Source organism: Nyctereutes procyonoides, unplaced genomic scaffold (genome assembly GCF_905146905.1).
Source record: "Nyctereutes procyonoides isolate TBG_1078 unplaced genomic scaffold, NYPRO_anot_genome, whole genome shotgun sequence".
Lineage (NCBI taxonomy): Eukaryota > Metazoa > Chordata > Mammalia > Carnivora > Canidae > Nyctereutes > Nyctereutes procyonoides.
Genome location: NW_026575139.1, coordinates 23,721,467 through 23,742,047, shown reverse-complemented (window position 1 = coordinate 23,742,047; position 20,581 = coordinate 23,721,467). Strand labels below are relative to the sequence as shown.

At 39.1% G+C, this 20,581-nt stretch overlaps 1 protein-coding gene across 12 annotated transcripts in view; it reads left to right on the top strand.

The window, feature by feature from the left end:
- TTLL5 (tubulin tyrosine ligase like 5) overlaps nucleotides 1-20,581 on the top strand; it is a 280,483-nt gene that overhangs the window by 210,444 nt on the left and 49,458 nt on the right. For 11 of the 12 annotated variants that reach the window (XR_008661655.1, XR_008661656.1, XM_055304059.1 and 8 more), the window contains one exon: nucleotides 1,325-1,542. Coding sequence is in view for 10 of the 12 variants with exons in the window: in XM_055304059.1 (XP_055160034.1) it covers nucleotides 1,325-1,542 (218 nt within the window). In the remaining 2 variants the exon portion in view is untranslated. Of the gene's footprint in view, nucleotides 1-1,324; nucleotides 1,547-20,581 lie in introns of those variants that run through there. The other variant, XM_055304067.1, reaches the window with a different exon arrangement.

The following is a 20,581-nucleotide window of genomic DNA, read 5'->3' as shown; positions in this document are numbered from 1 at the left end:
TGGTTAACATTTTACTAAAGCTACCCAGTTTATCTTTTATATCTTAAAAAATAAGTTGTAAAAGACAGTACTAATAAAGTCTATCTAGAAGGTGAATGTTTCCTAAGAGCATCTGATCTTATTCCTTTAGGCCTGGCCATAAGGAAATGACATTTCTCCCATGTCTCTTTAAATGTAGTATCTACAGATGGAAATCAATTCCCAGAAATCCTGTTAATAAAAAAACAAACAAAACCTTGTGTATTTTGTCAATTTTATTATTTTTATCCTAGAATTATTTCACATTTAAAGCTTTTATAATGCATGCATATTGAAAGCAGCACTAATAGAATTGAATGATCAGTAACAAAATCTGTGACCCCAAAAAAACCAATTTCTAATGAGTTAAATAAGTTGTAAGAATTTTTTAAGCATCTACTTGAGAAAGTATACATTTACATACTAACTACAGACATATGTTGGTGTTTGTGATATTTAGATGGTGATTTTTAGGTCTTTATTGATTTGTAGGCTTACCCTCTGAGCAAATATACTTTCGTGTTGATCTTATATTCATTTAATAACTAGTATTCAGATAGTAATTCTACTTTGAAAGTGTTTTATGTTATTTTTTTAAAATATTTTATTTTTAAGTAATCTCTACACCCAACATGGGGCTCGAACCTGTCCCTGAGATCAAGAGTTGTATGCTCTACCAACTGAGCCAGCCAGGTGCCCTGAAAGTGTTTCAAAATGTAAAGTCTAATGTCAATCTTTAGGTCAACAAAGTGTTACTATTTCAGAATTCTACAAACAGCCCTCAAGGCCATGCAAGTCCGGCTTTTCTGTTCCAGCCTCCCTCTGCATCCATTCTGCTCCCTATACCCTTGTCAAACTGGCTTCTTCCCACTCCTCAAATGTGCAAACCTTCTAGAGGAGTTCAGAGCCATCTGAGTAGGCTGGAGTTGAGTCAGGCTTCAAGCCACACACCCAGTAGAAGACATTCATTAAATATTTGTTGAATTTAACAATGAAGGAAACTTAGGCTAAGAGAGACCAAATGCTTTTCTGATTGCTGCAGTGGATAATACATAATACCCAGATAACCCTGATTCCTAGCTCAGTGCACTTCCAATGAGACCATTTCAACTCTGTGCTTCCAGAGATTTTCCCCCTCTGAATGTAGACCTGTGCTGGCATTATTAGAGAAATATTTCCTTTCCCCTTTCCTGAGCAGTAGTGTCCCTTCTCCTTTTGTCTCACTTGAGGATTATAAGCCCTTCACTTACAGCAAATGAGTTAGAAGGACATCCCCTTGACCTTTTTTTCTTTCTTTTTCTTATAGGCCATCTTTGGCAGCCAGACACTATCTAACTCCAATTTATGGACAATAAATAATGGTGCAGCCGGTAGAATTTCAAGTGCCACGGCTAATGGCCAGAAGCCAACCACTCTGCCACAAAAAGTGGTGCCACCTCCAAGCTCTTCCTCCTCACTGGTCCCCAAGCCCCCAGCCAATCACAAACAAATCCTCAGAAAGATGACATCCCAGAGAGTCACCAAGTAAGTCCTCCTCAATCTTTTGTTCAGTTTCTCCTGAGTTGTAGTAGTTCTGTGCTAAGAGTACTCTTCATTTATGAGGCCTACAAAACCATTTGTACGTCAAAGACAAGAACTCCTGATGGGTGCCACAGGTTAACTCTGGTTCTCAGCCTGGGCTACAGGTCAGAATCCCCTGGGGAGTCAGTGAACCACGCCAAAGTAGGCACTGCCTACCCTGTGGGACGGACAGGTGCTGCTCTCAGGTTCCCTGGGGATTGTGATGAGGGTTAACACAGGGTTCAGGATCATTGCTGATGATCCTCCAGCCTCTGGCAGGAACTACGATCAGCTAACACTGCTGAACTGTGGGCTTGGAGATGGGAAATGAAAGCTTCTTCCCAATCTCTTCTTTTCTGGATCTTTCTACAGAGTCAGATCTTTGCAGTTGTGTATAAAATTCAGTAGCACCCCACCCACCCACCCACCCTTGTTTGTCATTTACTTGTAGGTATTTGAATGGAAAGACATTAGAGTGGGACTTTATGGGTGGTGGCGGGGTAGGGGATTAACTCACTGACATTAGTCCACAGGCTCTGTAGAGCAACTTGTTTCTAATACCTTTTGCCCATTTTACCTCAGAAAGACGTTCCCATGCCTCAATCAATTTTTTTCAGGTTACATCCTTCACTCTTATTTCCAGCTGTATTTTAGCTAGCGAACCAGAAATAAGACCAATAAAGAGTGTTAGTTCTAATGGCCCTTCTCCGTTTAAATTTGAGAAACTTTCCAAAGATGCTGATAAGAAGCAAGCATTCCCTGATGGATAAACACGTAGAGGGGGTGAGGGATTTTGGGTTTTTCTCTTGCTCTCATTAAGTCTCCTCGTTCATTTGTCCCTCGCAAAATCAATTTTAGTTGTAATAACCAGTCGTAGGATGTAGAAAAATCAATTCCTCTTTTTTCCCCCTTGGACAGGGAATCAAATTGTGGATTTGGATAGAAAACAGTCCCTTGTGACTTTTAATTATACTGCTGCCATTATTCATCTGTCCAACAAATACTTATTCCATGCCTACTAAGTGCTATTGTAGGAATAATTGGCATTGTAATGACTTTACAGAACTCTCTGGAGCACTAGGGAAGGGTAGTCAGAAGGGGGCAGTTCGTGGTCAAGGCCAAGAGCACAGTAAGAAGGAAGATGTATGGCTCCTCACCCTGGCAAGAGTAGAATCGAGTCCTTCAGGTTGCAGCCTCTGGAATCAGATTGCCTGTACTCACACCCTCATCCACAGTTTACTACCTGAAGACCTTTGTCAAGTTGCAAGTTACTTAATCTGTTAGCCCCACTTTTCCACAGTTCTGAAGTGGAGATAATAAACAGTATCTGCTTTATAGGCCATTGATAATATTAGCAGAGTTAATACATGTACATAGAACAAGAATCTAGCACATGTAAGAAGTCAGTGAGCATTAGTTACCATCATAAGCATTCCAAAACCATGCTCTGTTTCACACGTTCGAAGCCCACAGTTAGGTAGGAAAATCAGTGAGTCAGATATGAATGTAGAATTTGCCAGCGTGCTCCCTAGTTGTGGATCCTCGGAGAATTGCCAGTACCCTGAGCGGGCCCTTGGTGGCCTGTGTGGTGGCTAGCTAGTCTGCTGGTGAGGAGGTGGGCTCTGGCAGCAGGCAGTGGGGCTGGACGTTCGAAGATGCTGTTCACTGCCCTCAACTCACTGCTGGCAGGAGAACTCTTCAGCCTTTCGAGATGGAACTGCAGCTCTGTGGACAAACTTTGCTGCATTTTTGTGGTTTCTTCTCTCTGACAGGCAGGAGTGTGGGAAAACCGGAAACAGCTCAGCACCAAAAATGCACAGAAGGGGGGAAAAGCAAGATTTCTTCAGAATTTAAGAAATATAATCCAAGTATCAAAAGGCATGCTGTAAGGCGTTGTTCCAGGAAATAGTTTCCAATTTGCCTTTAAAATTCTAGCACAAGTCTCTGAAGCTAAATAAGTTAGTACTAATGGAGACCTTAATGTTCTCTCACTCATGTATAAAATGAACAGTGTTACGAGGGCCCCACTGTTTTTAATATTCTTCTGACTTTTAGGTTCTTATTGACCTGACTTTGTTCTTATCTGACCTGACTCAACGAAAAGTTCCCTCTAAAAAGTATTTGGATAAAGGTTTTTTTTTTTTTAAATAACTTTTTTATTTTATAATAATTTCAGACTTACAGGAAATTTACAAAGATAGTACACATAAAAATAAGAAAACCCAGTTTTCCCCATTGTTAACTTAATGTATCAGCATGACACATGTGAAGAAGGTGCCGTACTGAGAAACTGTCAGTGGTACATTATTATGAACTATAAAGTCCATACCTCATTTCGACGGAAGTCATTATTAATCTAGAAAAACTTTTGATGGTTCCTGAAATTAGGATCCTTCTTTCTGTTCTAAAGTAATTCATGGGATCCCTGGGTGGCGCAGCGGTTTGGCGCCTGCCTTTGGCCCAGGGCCCGATCCTGGAGACCCCGGATCGAATCCCACGTCGGGCTCCCGGTGCATGGAGCCTGCTTCTCCCTCTGCCTGTGTCTCTGCCTCTCTCTCTCTCTCTCTCACTGTGTGCCTATCATAAATAAATAAAAAATTAAAAAAAATAAAATTTATAAAAAAAAAAAAAATAAATAAAGTAATTCATGCTCCCAGCCATTCTAGCAAGTTACTTAATGTTTATGTAACTTCTTTTCCTATTTAAAATAGGGATGATAATAGTACCTGCCCCATAGGGTTGTTAAGAGAAATAAATGAATTAATATCAAGCACACATATGATGCCTGGAGCATAATATATGCTGAATAAGTGTTAGGCATTACTATATCATCCTTAGGTTAATACTAGGATGGCGATTTGAGAAATTTTCACATAACTTTTTACTTTCTTTCTGCAAGATATGTTGCTTCATTTGGTAGGAGCTCATTTCAGCCTTTATTCTGGCTCAGTTCAGATTAATCAGGAACCCTCAGTTCTGAGTGGTGATACTGAGTCACACTCAGGAATGCCATAGTTGCCCCAAGAGACACAACTAATGAGAAGTTGTAATGAGCTATTGACTGTGCCAAGCCCTGTGTTTTTGGGTTGAACTTCAAACTTCTCCTAGCACAGAAGTTGGCATTGGACAAATATAGAAGCAATTTCCAAGAGCATCAAAGTTTCCACATCCTAGAGGATTGAGTTTAGAGAACAATAGAACATAAAAGATGGAATGTCGTTTGGATGTTGGTGCAAAGGGAGTTGAGAATCAGAACAGTGGGGTCCTATTTCTTTATGATAATATTCAAGTGACTTTTCCCTCTAAAGGTTTCAGTTTCCCATCTGTTAAAAAACAAACAAACAAACAAACACTGTCCCCACTGAATAATTAACCAAAATAACTTGTTTTCTGTCTATTCTATTGAAAGTTTTTTATGAGCACATTTGTTTTTTAATTCTGTTGCTTTATAGACATTTCCTCATCCCTGTTTGGCCCAGAAGTTCTTTGTTATAGTTCTCAAATTCATATACTTCTATTTCTCTTAGCTAGATCTCCTTGGTCAGGTCTGTGAAGAGAATGATTTAGACCTTTTTCTCCTTTCCATAGTGCCAGGAGCCTTTCTTGACTTTCCTCTCTAGTGTTTGCCACACGTCATAATTTAGTACTCACTTCAGATCCTCCTTTTGCAACTATTTCTGGTATTTCTTCCAGTCAGCTGAACTAAGAGGGATGACAGCCTAGGAGCAACTACATGCTTATGACCTGTGTCTTCCTTGTACATGACCTTTTTCTCAGAGCCAGAATCGTACTCTCCAGGAAATAGAAAGAAACCTGAGGGGATTAAAGTTTGCCAGGGATGTGGGCAAACTCACAGACTAGAGATGACAGGGAAGGGCAGAATCAAAGCCCTGGTACCTGGGGCTTCTCTGAAGAAAGAAAAATACAGAGGAAACACCAGACCTAACAAAAGTGCTTTGCTTTAAATAGCTGGAATTACCTTCCCTTGCCCATGTTTTAGGATATTCTGCATCAGGGTGACCTCAGCAGAAATGGAAGGTAACTGCTTGTTCTATGTCAGCACCCAGGACAGTGGTGTTTGTTAATGGCTTCTCAGCATCGGGAAGGGAGGAAAGAGGCCAGGAGCCCAGCAGCGTATTGAGACCTGTACCAACCAGTTCATGGGACCTGAAATTGTTGTGTAAGCAATATGATGAAAGATGCTTAGAGGTTAATGTCAGACAAATATAAAAATGGGAGAGGTTAACGTCAGACAAATATAAAAATGAGGATCAGGGTAAAAAAATACCTATCTTTTTAACATATGAGTCATTAATGTGAGGTAAAGTGATCCAGAGTTAAAATGATCCAAAAGTAGGTTCTTGATATGAGGATACAAGGTGTCATATTGTAGCTAACCATCTTCTGTCAGGCTTTCAGCCTTTTTTTATTATGTGTAATTTCAAGAAATATCAAATCTGTAGCATATCCATCGTTAAATACAGGATTCTCTAAATTATGCATTTCTGGGGTGCCTCAGTGAGTCAGTTGGTTATACGTCTGCCTTCGGCTCCGGTCTTGATCTTGGAGTTTTGGGATCAACCCCCACATCAAGCTCCTTGCACAGTGGAGAGCCTGCTTCTCCCTGTCCTTCTGTCTACTGCTCTGCCTGCTTGTATTCTCTCTCTCTCTCTCTCTCTCTCTCTCTGTCAAGTGAATAAATAAAACCCTTTAAAAAATAAATTATGCATTTCCAAAACATATAATTATAGACTTTTAGTGCTAAAAGATAAAAGACTGCTGGCATAGTGAAACGCTGTGAGTGTAGCAAGGAACACAGGTGGTCAGTGGCAGAGCCAAAGCCAGATCTGTGTCACCTACCATGCTAACCCCAGACTCTTCCCAGTAGACCACCAATTTCAAAGGCCCCCACCAACCCACTCAGATCCATTTTGTACAGCAAATGACAGGTTAATCATCCTAAAATACTGCCTTCGGGAAGATGCAATGTAAGCACTTCAGAACTTGCTCCCCTCCCTTTCCACACCAGTTTTACTACTTAAGTGGCCACTGAAATTCTCAAAAGGAGGAAGAATTATTGTCATTCTCCTACTGAAGTGTTGGGAGAATTCCTGTTAGATGTAGCATGAGAAGGATTGAATTGAAGAACAATACTGAAGGCTTTTATATCCTGCCTTCCTATGAGAGTGAAATCTAGGAAATGAGTGGGAAACCTGGAATATACCAGACAACACTCTCACTCTGAGAGGCAGGGCCTGGAAGTACAAAGGGATGGGGTGCTAGTCAAGGGGTCTGCCACTTAGACTTTTTCCTCCAGTCAGCCTTTAGCATTTGGACCTCAGTGGTGGTGTTAGATCTTAGGGTTTTCTTTTGGCATAGATGATGACAGAGGGTGCTAGTAAACACACCTAACCAGAAGTTGCTGCTGCCATGTGTATGGCCCAGTGAGGAGAAGTACATGAGAGTCATGGAATGATGGGTCTTCCTTTGGTGATTTATACTTGGGTAATTTAAAGTAAAATCTTACTTCTCATCCCTGCCACTAGGATACTAAAATGGTTGTCAAAATGGTAATATAACTGTTAGATATTTCCTGTCTCTCACTTTTCTTTCTTATCTGAGTAGGAAAATCCCTTTTTAAAAGATTTGGGCAAGGTCTTAATGCATTTTATAGAATCCATATCAGTTCCTCCATGATCATAAGTCTTTAATAGCAAACTTAGGACTTTCTCTCTGGGGATGAGCAAATATTTAAAAATCTTGGGGCCTAGGAATAGATGGTATTGTTTAAAAGAAAGTTCAACAAAGAAGACTCAGGGGAGCTTCCAACCTCTGAAATAAATTTAAGCAAGCAAGAAAACATTTTAGAAAATCCCTAATGTGCATTCTTGACAAAATTTAAGCTTAGAGCACATAGATGTATAGAGCTTTAAAAGGCTATCTCATGCACAGAGTTAAGTAGTCTGTGATCAGGAAGGAAATGAGAAATACCTAAGGGAAAATTTAGGTTAAACACAGTGAATTGAACACTGCAGAAAATTAATGAAGTAAAGGACAGATTTCAAAAACTTTCAAAATTCTGAGGATAAAGCATACAAAGATAAAAATGTTGACAAAAGATGGGTTCAACCTAAAATAACGCATTGCAGAAATGGAATAGAAGTAGTAGTCATTATTACAGGCAAAATAGACCTAACATAAGGACATGAAGGGTTTTGAACAATATAATTAATGAAATTAAATTAACAGATATACAGTTTTGTATCCCATGGAATATTTTTCAATTAAAGCCTCAAAAAATATACAGAATTATATTATTTTCTGACCATGTTACAATAAAATGAGATATTAAAAGTCTGGAAATAAAATAAAATATAAAATAAAATAAAATATAAAATAAAATAAAATAAAATATAATATAAAATAAAAAATAATAAAATAAAATAAAATATAAGAAAAGAAAAGAAAGAAAAGAAAAGAAAAAGAAAGAAAGAAAAGAAAAGTCTGGACAGAAAGCCCAAATAATTTTGGAATTTTTAAACATTCTTTTAAGTAACTTGGATCAGAATGATATTGCACACTACATTGAAAATAAGAATTACACACATCAGCACAAGACAAGAATGCCTACTCTTGCCACTTTTATTCAACATAGTACTGGAAATCCCAAATAGAGCACTTAGGCAAGAACATGAAATAAGTAGCATGCAAATTGGAAAGGAAGAAGTAAAACTATCATGTGCAGATGATTTTATATTATATAGAAAATATGGGACACCTTGGTGGCTTAGTGGTTGAGCGTCTGCCTTTGGCTCAGAGCATGATCCTGGGGTCCCTGGATCAAGTCCCACATCGGGCTCCCTGCATGGAGCCTGCTTCTCTCTCTGCCTGTGTCTCTGCCTCTCTCTCTCTCTCTCTCTCTCTCTCTCTCTGTCTCTCATGAATAAGTAAATAAAATCTTAAAAAAAAGAAAATATGTAATATTTTCTAGAGACTCCACCAAAAAACTATTAGAACTAATAATGAATTCAGTAAAGTTTCAGTACATCAAATCAGTATACAGAATCAGTTGCATTTCTATACACTAACAACAAACTATCAGAAAGAGAAATTAAGAAAACAATCTCATTTATAATTGCATCAAAAAGAATAAAATACCTAGAAATAAATTTAACCAAGGAGGTGAAAGATTTGTACACTAAACACTGCAAGACATTCATGAAAGAAATTGAAGACATAAAACTAAATGGAAAGATATTCTATGTTCATGGACTGGAAGAATTAATATTGGTTAAGATGTCAATACTACACAAGGCAATCTACAGATTCATTGTAATCTGTATCAAAATTCCAATGGCATTTTTCACAGAAATAGAACAAACAATCCTGAAATCAGTATGGACCACAAAGACCACAGAGTGCCAAAGTTGTCTTGACAAAGAAGAACAAAGCTGGAGGCATTATGCTTCCTGGTTTCAAACTAAATTACAAAGATGTGGTAATCCAAACAGTATGGCATTGACAAAAAAACAGACACATAAATCAGTGGAACACAATAGAGATCCCAGAAATAACCTATGCATATATGGTCAGTTAATTTAAGACCAAGCCAAGAATATGCAATGGGGAAAGGAAGGTCTCTTTAAATAAGTGGTGCTGGATGAGAAAATGCTCCACATCACTGGCCATCAGGGAAGTACAAATCAAAACCACAATGAGATACCACCTCACACCAGTGAGAATGGTGAAAATTAACAAGACAATTGGACTGCCTTGAAACCCCCTGCCCGCTGCCCCCTGCTGTGCTATCCATCTCTGTGAACCTGCCTGTTCTGGACGTTCCTATAAATGACATTCTGCAAAAAAAAAAAAAAAAATTAACAAGACAGTAAACAACACATGTTGGAAAGGATGTGGAGGAAGGGAAACCCTCCTGCACTATTGGTGGGAATGTGAACTGGTACAGCCACTCTGGAAAACTGCGTGGAGGTTCCTCAAAGAGTTAAAAATAGATCTGCCTTACAATCCAGCAATTACACTGCTAGGGATTTACCCCAAAGATACAGATGCAGTGAAATGCCAGGACACCTGCACCCCGATGTTTCTAGCAGCCATGTCCACAATAGCCAAACTGTGGAAGGAGCCTCGGTGTCCATCGAAAGATGAATGGATAAAGAAGATGTGGTTTATGTATACAATGGAATATTACTCAGCCATTAGAAACAACAAATACCCACCACTTGCTTCGATGTGGAGGAACCTGGAGGGTGTTATGCTGAGTGAAATAAGTCAATCGGAAAAGGACAAACATTATATGGTCTCATTCATTTGGGGAATATAAAAATTAGTGAAAGGGAATAAAGGGAAAGGAGAGAAAATGAGTGAAAATATCAGTGAGGGTGACAAAACATGAGAGACACCTAACTCTGGGAAATGAACAAGGGGTAGTGGAAGGGGAGATGGGTGGGAAGTTGGGGTGACTGGGTGATAGGCACTGAGGGGGGCACTTGGCAGGATGAGCACTGGGTGTTATGCTATATTTTGGCAAATTCAACTCCAATAAAAAATTAAAAATAAATAAATAGATAAGTGGTGCTGGAAAAACTGGATGGCCACATAAAAAAAAAATGAAACTCTCACACCATACACAAAAATTAACTCAAAATGGATTAAAAACTTAAACATAAGTCTTGAAACTGACACTGGCTCTCTCTCTCAAATAAATAAATAAATCTTTTTTTTAAAGATTTTATTTATGATAGACATAGAGAGAGAGAGAGAGAGAGAGGCAGAGACACAGGCAGAGGGAGAAGCAGGCTCCATGCTGGGAGCCCTGTGCGGGACTCAAATCCCGGGACTCCAGGATCACGCCCTGGGCCAAAGGCAGGCTCTAAACCTCTGAGCCACCCAGGGATCCCCAGTAAATAAATCTTTTACAAAAATAAAAAATAAAGGAGATACAGGGGAGACCGAAAAATTATGAGAACATTGTATGATCATTTGCTACTAAATTTTAAAAACTGAAAGGTAATATTTTCAAAAATATTAGCTATCAAGATTGGTTCTTGAATAAAAGGAACACCCAAGTATAACAAGGTAGAAATTTTTAAACTATCCAAATGGGTTCTTAAATAAATAGGTTGCATGAGTAGCCCTAGGAAGTAGTTTTTGTTTTGTTTTGTTTTTTTGTTTTGTTTTGTTTTGTTTATGACAGACACAGAGAGAAAGAGAGAGGCAGACACAGAGGGAGAAGCAGGCTCTGTGCAGGAAGCCCGATGTGGAACTCGATCCTGGGTCTCCAGGATCACATCCCGGCCGAAAGCAGCACTAAACTGCTGGGCCACCAGGGCTGCCCCCTAGGAAGTAGTTTAAAATATCATCTCTAAAATAGTTCTTCGAGCCTTTGGAGGCTTCCAGGTGCCCACAAGATAAAGTTGAGAGTCCTTACTCTGATATCAAAGCCTTCTGCACTATATCCTCTATCCTGTCTATAACCTTCCCCAGACTGTCTTACAGTCTGCTCCACACACATGCTCATGTTCATTGTTCCTACATGCTCATGTTCTCCCCTCTTCCTTGTGCCGTCTGCCCTCTTGAATCTAAGTCCTGTGTTTTATTCAAGATCATAGTTTATCACCTTGATGTAGCTTTGCCAAGTGCCTCCGCTAACTCTACCATCTATCTCCTTGTCTAATTTTTCCTTTTTATATATGTTCTTCTTCCCATAAGTCTCTAGGGACAGATACCTAGTCTTTATCCTCTTATCACGCATATGTTGAATGTCCATGGTGCTGAGCATTGCTCTAAATATTCGTGATTAACACCAGTCAGAGAGGACAGACACAAGCCCAGTTCCCATAAAGTTTATTTTTAAGAGAGGGGAGACAAATGTATTCTTCAGCCCCCAAACTAGCTTATATTCATGACAAGTTCTCTGAAAATGGTGGTAAAGGAGTCAGTGGTGGAGATGGTGACACGCTAGAAGTGGTAGTTGAGGTGGTGGTGGTGACATAGTATTGTGTAACAAGGTGTATGTGTCAGGGATCACCAAGTAACAATGATGTCATCAGTAATTGTTTATACTGTGTAGAATAGTAAGTAGTGTATGGGAAGCACAATTGCTAACAGCCCAAGATTTCTAATTAAATTTGAATCCTGTCTCCTTCATTCAATTGACTGTCATTTGGGGCTACCTCTAAGTCTCTGTTTCATTATCTGTAAAATATTACCTACATCATGGAGCTGTTCTTAGGATTAAATGAGATCATTTATTTCCCTGATACATATCAAGTGTCCATGCACATATATTGGTATAGTTACAATTTTTGCCACAGCTGTTGTTCCCTATTAAAAGAAATGACAATTTTGTTGTGATTAAGCTGATATTTTTAAGTGTGATTTGGCTGTAGCTTGCAAGGCTGTGGAAGTTCATACACATTCTGAGATCTTGATCACTAATAATTCTAAATGACTACTGAAGGCAAGGGCTTAGCTTCAAATAAAACAAAAGACAACTTCCAGTCAAGTTGTCTTCATAAGTTTACACTTAATACTCTCCCTTTGCTTCAAACACATAGAACTGATTTAAAAAGGCGCGGGGGGGGGGTACCTCACTGAGCTTCAAAACAAGGGAAACATCCCCTTTTTCCCAAAACTAGGTTACAGAAATAACTGAGAATCCGTAAATGAAGCTGAAATAAGCTTTTTGAACTCTGCTTTGGAAGCAGGTAGCAACAGCCTGGAGTTCAGCCCCTGTGGCATGTTGGAGCCTGAAAGTGCCCTACCCAAGAGGAATGACTAAGAAGCCAGGCTCACTGATTGGAAGTAAAATAGTAATTTTTCAGCTGGGGAAAATATTACCCCCAGAAGATATCTGGCGATGTCTGGAATTTTTTTATTATTATCATTAGCTGGATGGGGGGTATGGGAATTCTTACTGGCATCTAATGAGAGTTTAGAGATGCTGGCAAACATCCTGCAAAGCACAGGGTAGTTCCCCACCACAAAGAATTACCCAGTCCAAAATGTCAGTAATACTAAGATTTATCCTGAGCTATGTGGGCTCTCCTCATGGGAGATTGATAAAACTGATGTGGGCCGCACCACATGGTCCAACTGTTCATGTCTCAGAATTCACCTGGATTTCTAAATATGACTGAGGCAAGGACACTGAAATACCAGTGTACAGTCTGGTTCTGGACTAGGGTAAGAGGTTGGGTGGAAGACCCTATAAAACCTTTTGACAACAAGCACAGAGACAAGGGGGAGAAATGATTATTATTCAACATGAGCTTAAAAAAAAATGAGCTTACAAACCAAAATTGCAAAACACACGAAGAAATCTGAATCTAAGAAAGATTGCCAACAAAGTCAAGAACTAGAACACGAATTTCTTACAAATGAGATTAATATTTCTGAACAGCCAGACATGTTAGATTTGGTATCTGATAGGATTGTCTTGTGGAACATGACATGTGACTCTGATCACAAGATTGAGTATCAGAAGGGATACCTGAGAGAGAGGTGGACAAGTTACACTATAAGAAATAATAACCAAGACTTCTCTGGAATTAAAGAAATAAATGTTCTCGGCTAAAAAATTCATCCCATGTGCCAAAAGGAATGCATATTTAGATGCAGGACACTGAGGATAAAGGGAGGACTTACATACTACTTTAAAGAAAATTCACAAAGGAACCCAGAATACTGATATTCTTTTTTTTAATTTATTTAATTATTCATAAGAGACACAGACTGAGAGAGAGGCAGAGACACAGGCAGAGGGAGAAGCAGGCTCCTCACAGGGAGACTGATGTGGGACTTGATACCAGATACCAGGATCACTACCTGAGCTGAAGGCAAGCACCCAACCGCTGAGCTACCCAGGCATCCCTGATATTCTTTTCTTCAGCAATAACAGATGACAGAAGACAAGAGCTGATAGCTCAGGTGTTGTGGTAAAGTGTCTTTCAGTTTAGAATTTTATACCCAGCTAAACTGTCACTCAAGAGACAAGCCAAAATACAAATAATTTGAGATATTCGAAGTCTAAGAGTGTACCACCCGTGACCTTAACTTAGGATACAATAAAAGTAAACAGAAGTATTGGATAACATGAAGGCAGTGATGTGCAAGACTTATTAAATGGTAACGAATGTTAATTACTATAAGAATAATTGTTGGTCTTTTAAAAAGGTAAAATGTGTTTGAGACAACAAAGACAAGCTTGAGGGACAATGGGATTCAGTGGATAGTGAAAATATAACAGGTCTGTGTCATGTTCTAAGGGCAAGAGAAATATTGGAGGAAAAAAGTAGAAAAAATAGCTAAATTTTACACTTAGAAAAAAATAGCTAAGTAATTGATACACAATCTGTAGCTTTCAAACCAACGGAAGAAGAGAGAAGAGAATATGGAAACTTTGAATCTGGTTGGAAGGCAGAAAAAGAAAACAAAAAAGCAAATAAAAAGGATGGTAAGTGGAAAATAAAAACTAAGATAGTAGAAATAAGTCCAGTTATATGCATAATCACAGTGTTAACAGGATTTTAGTCTTCTATTAAGAGGTAGATTATGAAGTTGCATTTTTAAACATGTTCAGTTATAGCCTATTTAAAAGAGAGATACCTAGAGTAAAATTTCACAGTGCAATGAAAAGAAAGTAAATCATACAGTTCTAATTAAAAAGAACACGAGTATAGCAATAAATAAAATAGAATTAAGCAAAAAGCATTAATAGAGATAAAAACACTGGTATGCAGTTAACATCATAAATTTCAAATATATAAATCAAATGCTGACCAATAGTGTAAGGAAAAATTGGAAAATTATCGATTGTAGTGGGTGATTTTTTTAATCTACTTCTATCAGTAACTGATAGGTACCTCAAAGAAATTTCTGAAGATTTGAAATATTTGAAATGCAGAATAACAGTTGGCTTTGATAAGCAGTTTTTCATCTTTTTCTGACCACCACTTATAATAAAAAAGTACATTTTATATGCAACCTAGTAAAAATATCTATATTATATATATGAAGTAAAAGTTTCATGAAATACTATCTCCTATTTTTAGAATGGCTAATGGGGTCCTCGAATTGATTTTACAACTCCTTTATGAGTCACAACTCATAGTCTGAAAAATATTAATAGTTATGCATAGATTCCTGTGTCCAAAAGGGAGAAGATACAGTCTCTTCAAGTATATGTTTATAAAAACTCAGTACATATTGTCACAAATGAAGGCTTCACACGTTTCAAAGAAGCCCATGCCAAATGCTTTATATTCTTTAACAATAAATACACTTTAATTAGGGAAAATCAAAAGGTAATTTTTTTAAAGGGCTCATGTGTTTGAAAATTTTTAAAAATGTAGCACATAGTAGCCATGTGTTAGAGAGGTAATCATAATGAAAATCATAAACCACATAGAGTTGGATGCCTTATGGAAAGTGCTACATATCAAATTTGTGGGACAGCCAGAGTTGCTCTCAAAATTAATCTCATAACTATACATGTATTGAAAAGACAAGGAGGATTGAAAATAACTGAGGTAATCATTTAACTTAAAAAACTATAAAAGGAACAACAGATTAAATTAATCCAAATCAAAGTGAAATAATAAAAAGAAGTCACCAGAACAGCCTGGCACGTGGGAGAACATGAAAGAACAGTGCCTCAAGCAGAGTGTGGCACATGGAGACACTCAGTACTTGGTGAAGGAATGAATGAAACTGACAGTAGAACCTGGAAAGGGGCGCCTGGGTGGTCAGTCAGTTAAGCATCTGCCTTTGGTTCAGGTCATGATCCCAGAGTCCCAGGATCAAGCCCCCATCAAGCCCCCTGCTCAGCAGAGAGTCTCCTCCCTCTCTCTCTGCCCCTCCCCCACTCATATTCTCCCTCCCTCCCCCTTCCTTCTTCCCTCCCACTCCCTCTCTTTCAAATAAATAAATAAAAATCTTTTAAAAAAAACTCTGAAGAGATTAATACAGTAAATTTAAAAAGAGAAGATACCTACAGAGATAATATTAAGAAGAAAAAGGACATAGCAGCAAATATAATGGATTATGGCTTAGGTAAGGTATAGTATATTTATAAAATGGAATCTTGGGCACCGCTGCTGCTGCACAAAAGTTGGCTTCATGAAATGTTTCTTGGACTGGTTTTGGAACCAGACCCAAATTAATAATGTTCTCATTATTATTTGCTAAGGATTCACATATTAGCTTCTGTTTGTGCAGCGCATATATAATCCCTGGAATGATGGATAAAAGAAAGAGGCTCACATAACCTGCACACATGTAGGTTGAGAGTAACATTGTAAGATGATTCATCTGCAAGTAAATGTTTGCTAAGTCAGAGCACATGTTCCTTTAAGGATTCAGTTCTTTACCCTAACTTGAGATTTCTTTTCTCCTTTGGGAATTGAAAGAAGCTGGTTGTCACCAGTATTTTATAAAAATGATCAAGTTTGGGGTTTCTTTTCAGGACCTTCACAGATGCCACCAGGCCTGTCTGCCACAGCCCTGGCAAAGTCAGCATTTCTAGCTCTCCTCTTCCTGTGAAATCTTGAGCATTTTTCTTTTGTGGGTCCTTCCTACTATAGAAAGGTCATCCCCAATGTGGTGGCCTGAATCCAAGATAAACTTTTACGAAACCACTGGAACAGAAAACTAGTACCTCTGTGTTAAAGATGTGGACAGCCTTTAAAAGAACTTGAAGAGAAACAATATACACCAAACCACAGTCAATCCTGTGAAGTAATGAACAAAACAGATCCTAAAGAAAGGATATCACTTTCAGAAAAGTTTCCACCGATCAAAATAATGGGGAAAAAAAAAAAAGAACAGAGGAAACCACAAATAAAGGAAATAAAAATCCACGAAAAAGCACGTCAGAAGCTTTACCAGCAAAATGGATGGTAGGGATTTTACTTATTATAACCCTCCAGACTGGTGATGTTATGTCATATAGGCCAGCTGGATGGTTTGCTCTTGATGCCAGTGGAATTCCTAGCCAGCTGTTTGATCCGCATATATTCCCTAAATGGAGACTAGCACTAGAAGAAATCTTTCAATAATAAATGTAGGCAATATTTCTGCTTCTAGAGATGTTATATATTTGTAATGCATTGCTAAACAATTTCTTTGAAAGGCCCAGAGAGGCTATTCTCCCTCACTCAAAGTCAGGCCTTTTCTTGGACTCCGGGAAAATGCAAGAGAGCAAAGGAGTAGGCAAGAGTGTAGCAAGTGAATTGAATTCTGGGTTAGAAAGTACACACTTACTACTTAGGGAAACTCTTCAGGTACTTGAAATGAATCCGTCCAAAGGAAAGATCCTGCCTTAGTTGAAAAGAGCATGTCATTATTAATGAAATTCCTCTAATTCTAATTCTAATTGGAATTCTTCGTTGCTACCATACATGTTACTATATAGACATGGCCATGTATCTTATTTCAGTTTTGAAATGGCTCAGTCAATCAATTAGCATGCCCTTCAGGAACTTTTGATAATTATGCAGTTCATTCTGTGGAGATAGATCTGAACTAAGCCCAGCACCACAGCCCAGATTGTAGAAAGCCTCAAACTCTCAACCTGGGGCTGTATCTCACCTTCTTCCAGCTCCCAGTATGACATCTCTTCCAAGAAGAACAGATAAGAAACACTACGGGACTACATAGTCACATCTAGCACTCTTCTTGGTTTAAACTCTAACTTAAAATTTATGGCACTTTGCTTGTCCCGTCTTTTCAGTATTCCTCACTGCAGAAAAGTAACTTTTCTGAGTTCATCTTTTAGCCACCTCTTTATATTTCCATAGGTACTGTGAAAACAACAGGCAATGGACCTGCAGCAAACACACGTTTAACTTTGCACGTTCAGCTCTTCAGAGAGAAAGAGCATGTATAATTTCAGTAGCGACTGACTCTATTCTGTGTTCCTCTTGGGACAGAATGGGAGATGCATTGTTCCTCCCATCAGCCTCCTTTCCCATGGGCTTCTCATGTAGGATGAGCATCCCACTGTGCTGTGGGTTCTTCTCATGCCAAAAGCCATGTTGTATGACAGGCCAGCTACTTCATTTGGTGCATAGCTGAAGAAACGGTGGTTCATTCTGAAGCTGAAAAAATGTGATTATTGGACTTATTGAGAGGTAGTTTGTCAATCTCAAATGAGACCTCTTTTCTTAAGGGAGTTTAAGAGTAATTCTGACCATGAGATTTCTACCCTGTAGGTTGCCAGTTAACTACCTTTTGATTTTGATAGCAAATTGCTGTTAACTTTTCAGTTCTGACTATGTCATGGTCATTCTTGCATAGGGTAGCACTCATATTCCATATTGAATTAGAGTTACCAAGTCACCTGGCTTAATATTTCAGTGTACATAGGGTTCTAGTGAACGCAAAGATGGTTAGTATCTCTAAGTAAAAATACCAATACTAATGAAGGTTCGTGTTTATTTAGCCATTAATATAATCCCAGATACTATGCTAAGATGTGCTTCACATTCACTGTTTTATTTAATCCTCAACAACCCTATGAGGTAGGTCCTGTTATCTTGGTGTTAAAACACAGCGACTTAGACAAGCAAGGAAACACAGACGTACCTTCCTGTGTAACTATTTCCTAAAACACAGATGCTCCCAGGAAAGCAGCAAAGAATTATTGCAGAAGCATACCAGCAATTGCAAGTTAACATACAGGCCCTAAATAAGCTGTGGTTCAAAAGTTCTCATTTAGGTGTGGGTTGTCCAGAAGCTGGCATGTATTTTCCCAGGGAAAATGATGTTATCACAACAAAAGCATATTTATCCCTGATGTGCCTGAAGTAGTAAAAACATAGACCCAAACCATTTTCTGTACCAGTGTTTCCATGGAAAAATTCACTCTGAATTTCCTCTTGAGCGGCTGTTGGACACATTTCTCCGCCACCGGGGAAATGGGGAGCCTGTGCTAGAAACAGCAGAATCATTAGAAATGTTCAAAGTTGGAATTAGAGGTGGTTCCCAAGTCCTGTGATGGGAATGGATGGAGAGGAGGATGGAAGAGTGACTGGAGCTGGAACAGAGAGGATGGACATAGGGGCAGAAGTCAGGAGAGGAACAGGAGGAAGCCCATGAGGGTGAAGTGTGGGATAAGAATTCCAGGGAGGAGGGACGCCTGGGTGGCTCAGTGGTTGAGCATCTGCCTTCGGCTCAGGTCGTGATCCCAGGGTCCTGGGATCGAGTCCCACACTGGACTCCCTGCGAGGAGCCTGCTTCTCCCTCTGCCTGTGTCTCTGCCTCTCTCTCTCTGTGGTCTCTCATGAATAAATTAATAAAATCTTAAAAGAAAGAGAGAGAGAGAATTCCAGAGAGGAGGAAGAGGTTGGGAGACACTGCACTCACTCGTTGCAAACACCTAGGGACTCTGTTCATCCCTTGGGGAGCTCCCTGTTCACTGATTTCATTTCTTCTACTGACATCAGTACTTTGCCTGTCTGCTTCCTTTTACTGTTTAACTCTCAGGGCTTCCTCTCTGAGACTGAGACCAGCCCCGTTGCTTTTCTTGCCTCAGCTGCCACCAATGCATGCAAGGGGCCCTAAAGTTTTTGGTTTGGGTTTTGTTTTTTTGAATGGTTTTTAACTTCTGTAGAGAAAAGAGCCCATCCTAGGCTCCAGAACTTTTCCTTTTTTCCCTTAGACCTAGAAGAATCAGTATTAGCTACAGATGCTTTGGGTAGTTCTTTGGGTCCATAAAGGGCTGAAATAAAATGCATAAGCATTTCAAATGTAGCTGTCCGAGGCTGAGGCTCATAGGAAAAGGGAGAAGCCCTCTGTTCCTTTCTCTCCTTTTCATCTCTACAGTTTCCTTGTCCTCCAAGTGAAAGTGGAAAGGAGTGGGTAGGGCCAGGACTGCAACTTGTTAGAGGGGAAGGGTACAAGACACTGTGGTCTTTGCATCACTGCTGGGGTATGTTCTCAAGGAGCATGGCACCTAAGCGTCTGCCAGAATCTCTGAGTGCTCTTCCTCCCACCTTCCCCTTACCCACTAGTCAATGTTTTCCTCACTTCTCTGGCGATAGAAATCACTTAGACGCCTGGGGAGCTATAAAAAGCCTCAGTTCTCAGGCTTTATCCCAGACCCACTGAGTCAGAATCTCCAAGGGAAGGGCCTGGAAAGCTGTATGATTAATAAGTGATCCCAGGTGGTTCCTGTCAAGGACATTTGGCAAACACTGCTTGACTCCCCCTCCACCTTGCTGTTCTTTAAGGGCTCCTAGGACATTCTCACCACTTTTCTGTCTCAGATTCATTATATATATGATCCATATATATCATATATATAATGCTATTTCTTCTCCATGAAAAGCTCTTACCTGTTTCCTACTCTTGGCCAATACCTACTTCTCATAACTTCATGATGTAGCTGAAATATGATTTTTCCAGAAAGACCATCCTTGACCACTCTCATCACCATCTCAGTCAGGTTCCCTTGTTTTCATTCTCTTAAAATGTCTTGTGCTTTTTCTCCTTAGCATTTATCACGTAGTTTGTACCTCATGTATTTGTCTAATGTCTACGTCCTTGCTAGTACCAAGCACAGGTGATACTTAAGTATTTTTTGCATGGATGAATAAATGGAAAAATAGTGCTAGGAGAAGGATTTCAAAGGTCAGGCTGGATGCTGCTCAACAGATAAAGAACTGAGCATATGAAAATTTTAATCTTCCAAGGTATAATTTTCACACATCAACTGAAGTCAAGGTAGATGAGTCCAACAAGTAATTTGTATTTACGGGGCAATAGACAAGATTGTTTTTTAAAATATTTATTAAATACCTAATGTGTGCAAAATGCAATATCAGGACCTATGGACACAACAGTGAATAAGGCTGATACGATCTCAGTCTCTGGAGCTTTTTAGCAAGGATGATGGATATTAAGCAACCAGTTGCACACTCTCTTATAATTCAGGTAAATGCAATGAAAGAAATATAAATCTGTAAGAGCCTGTAATAGGGAG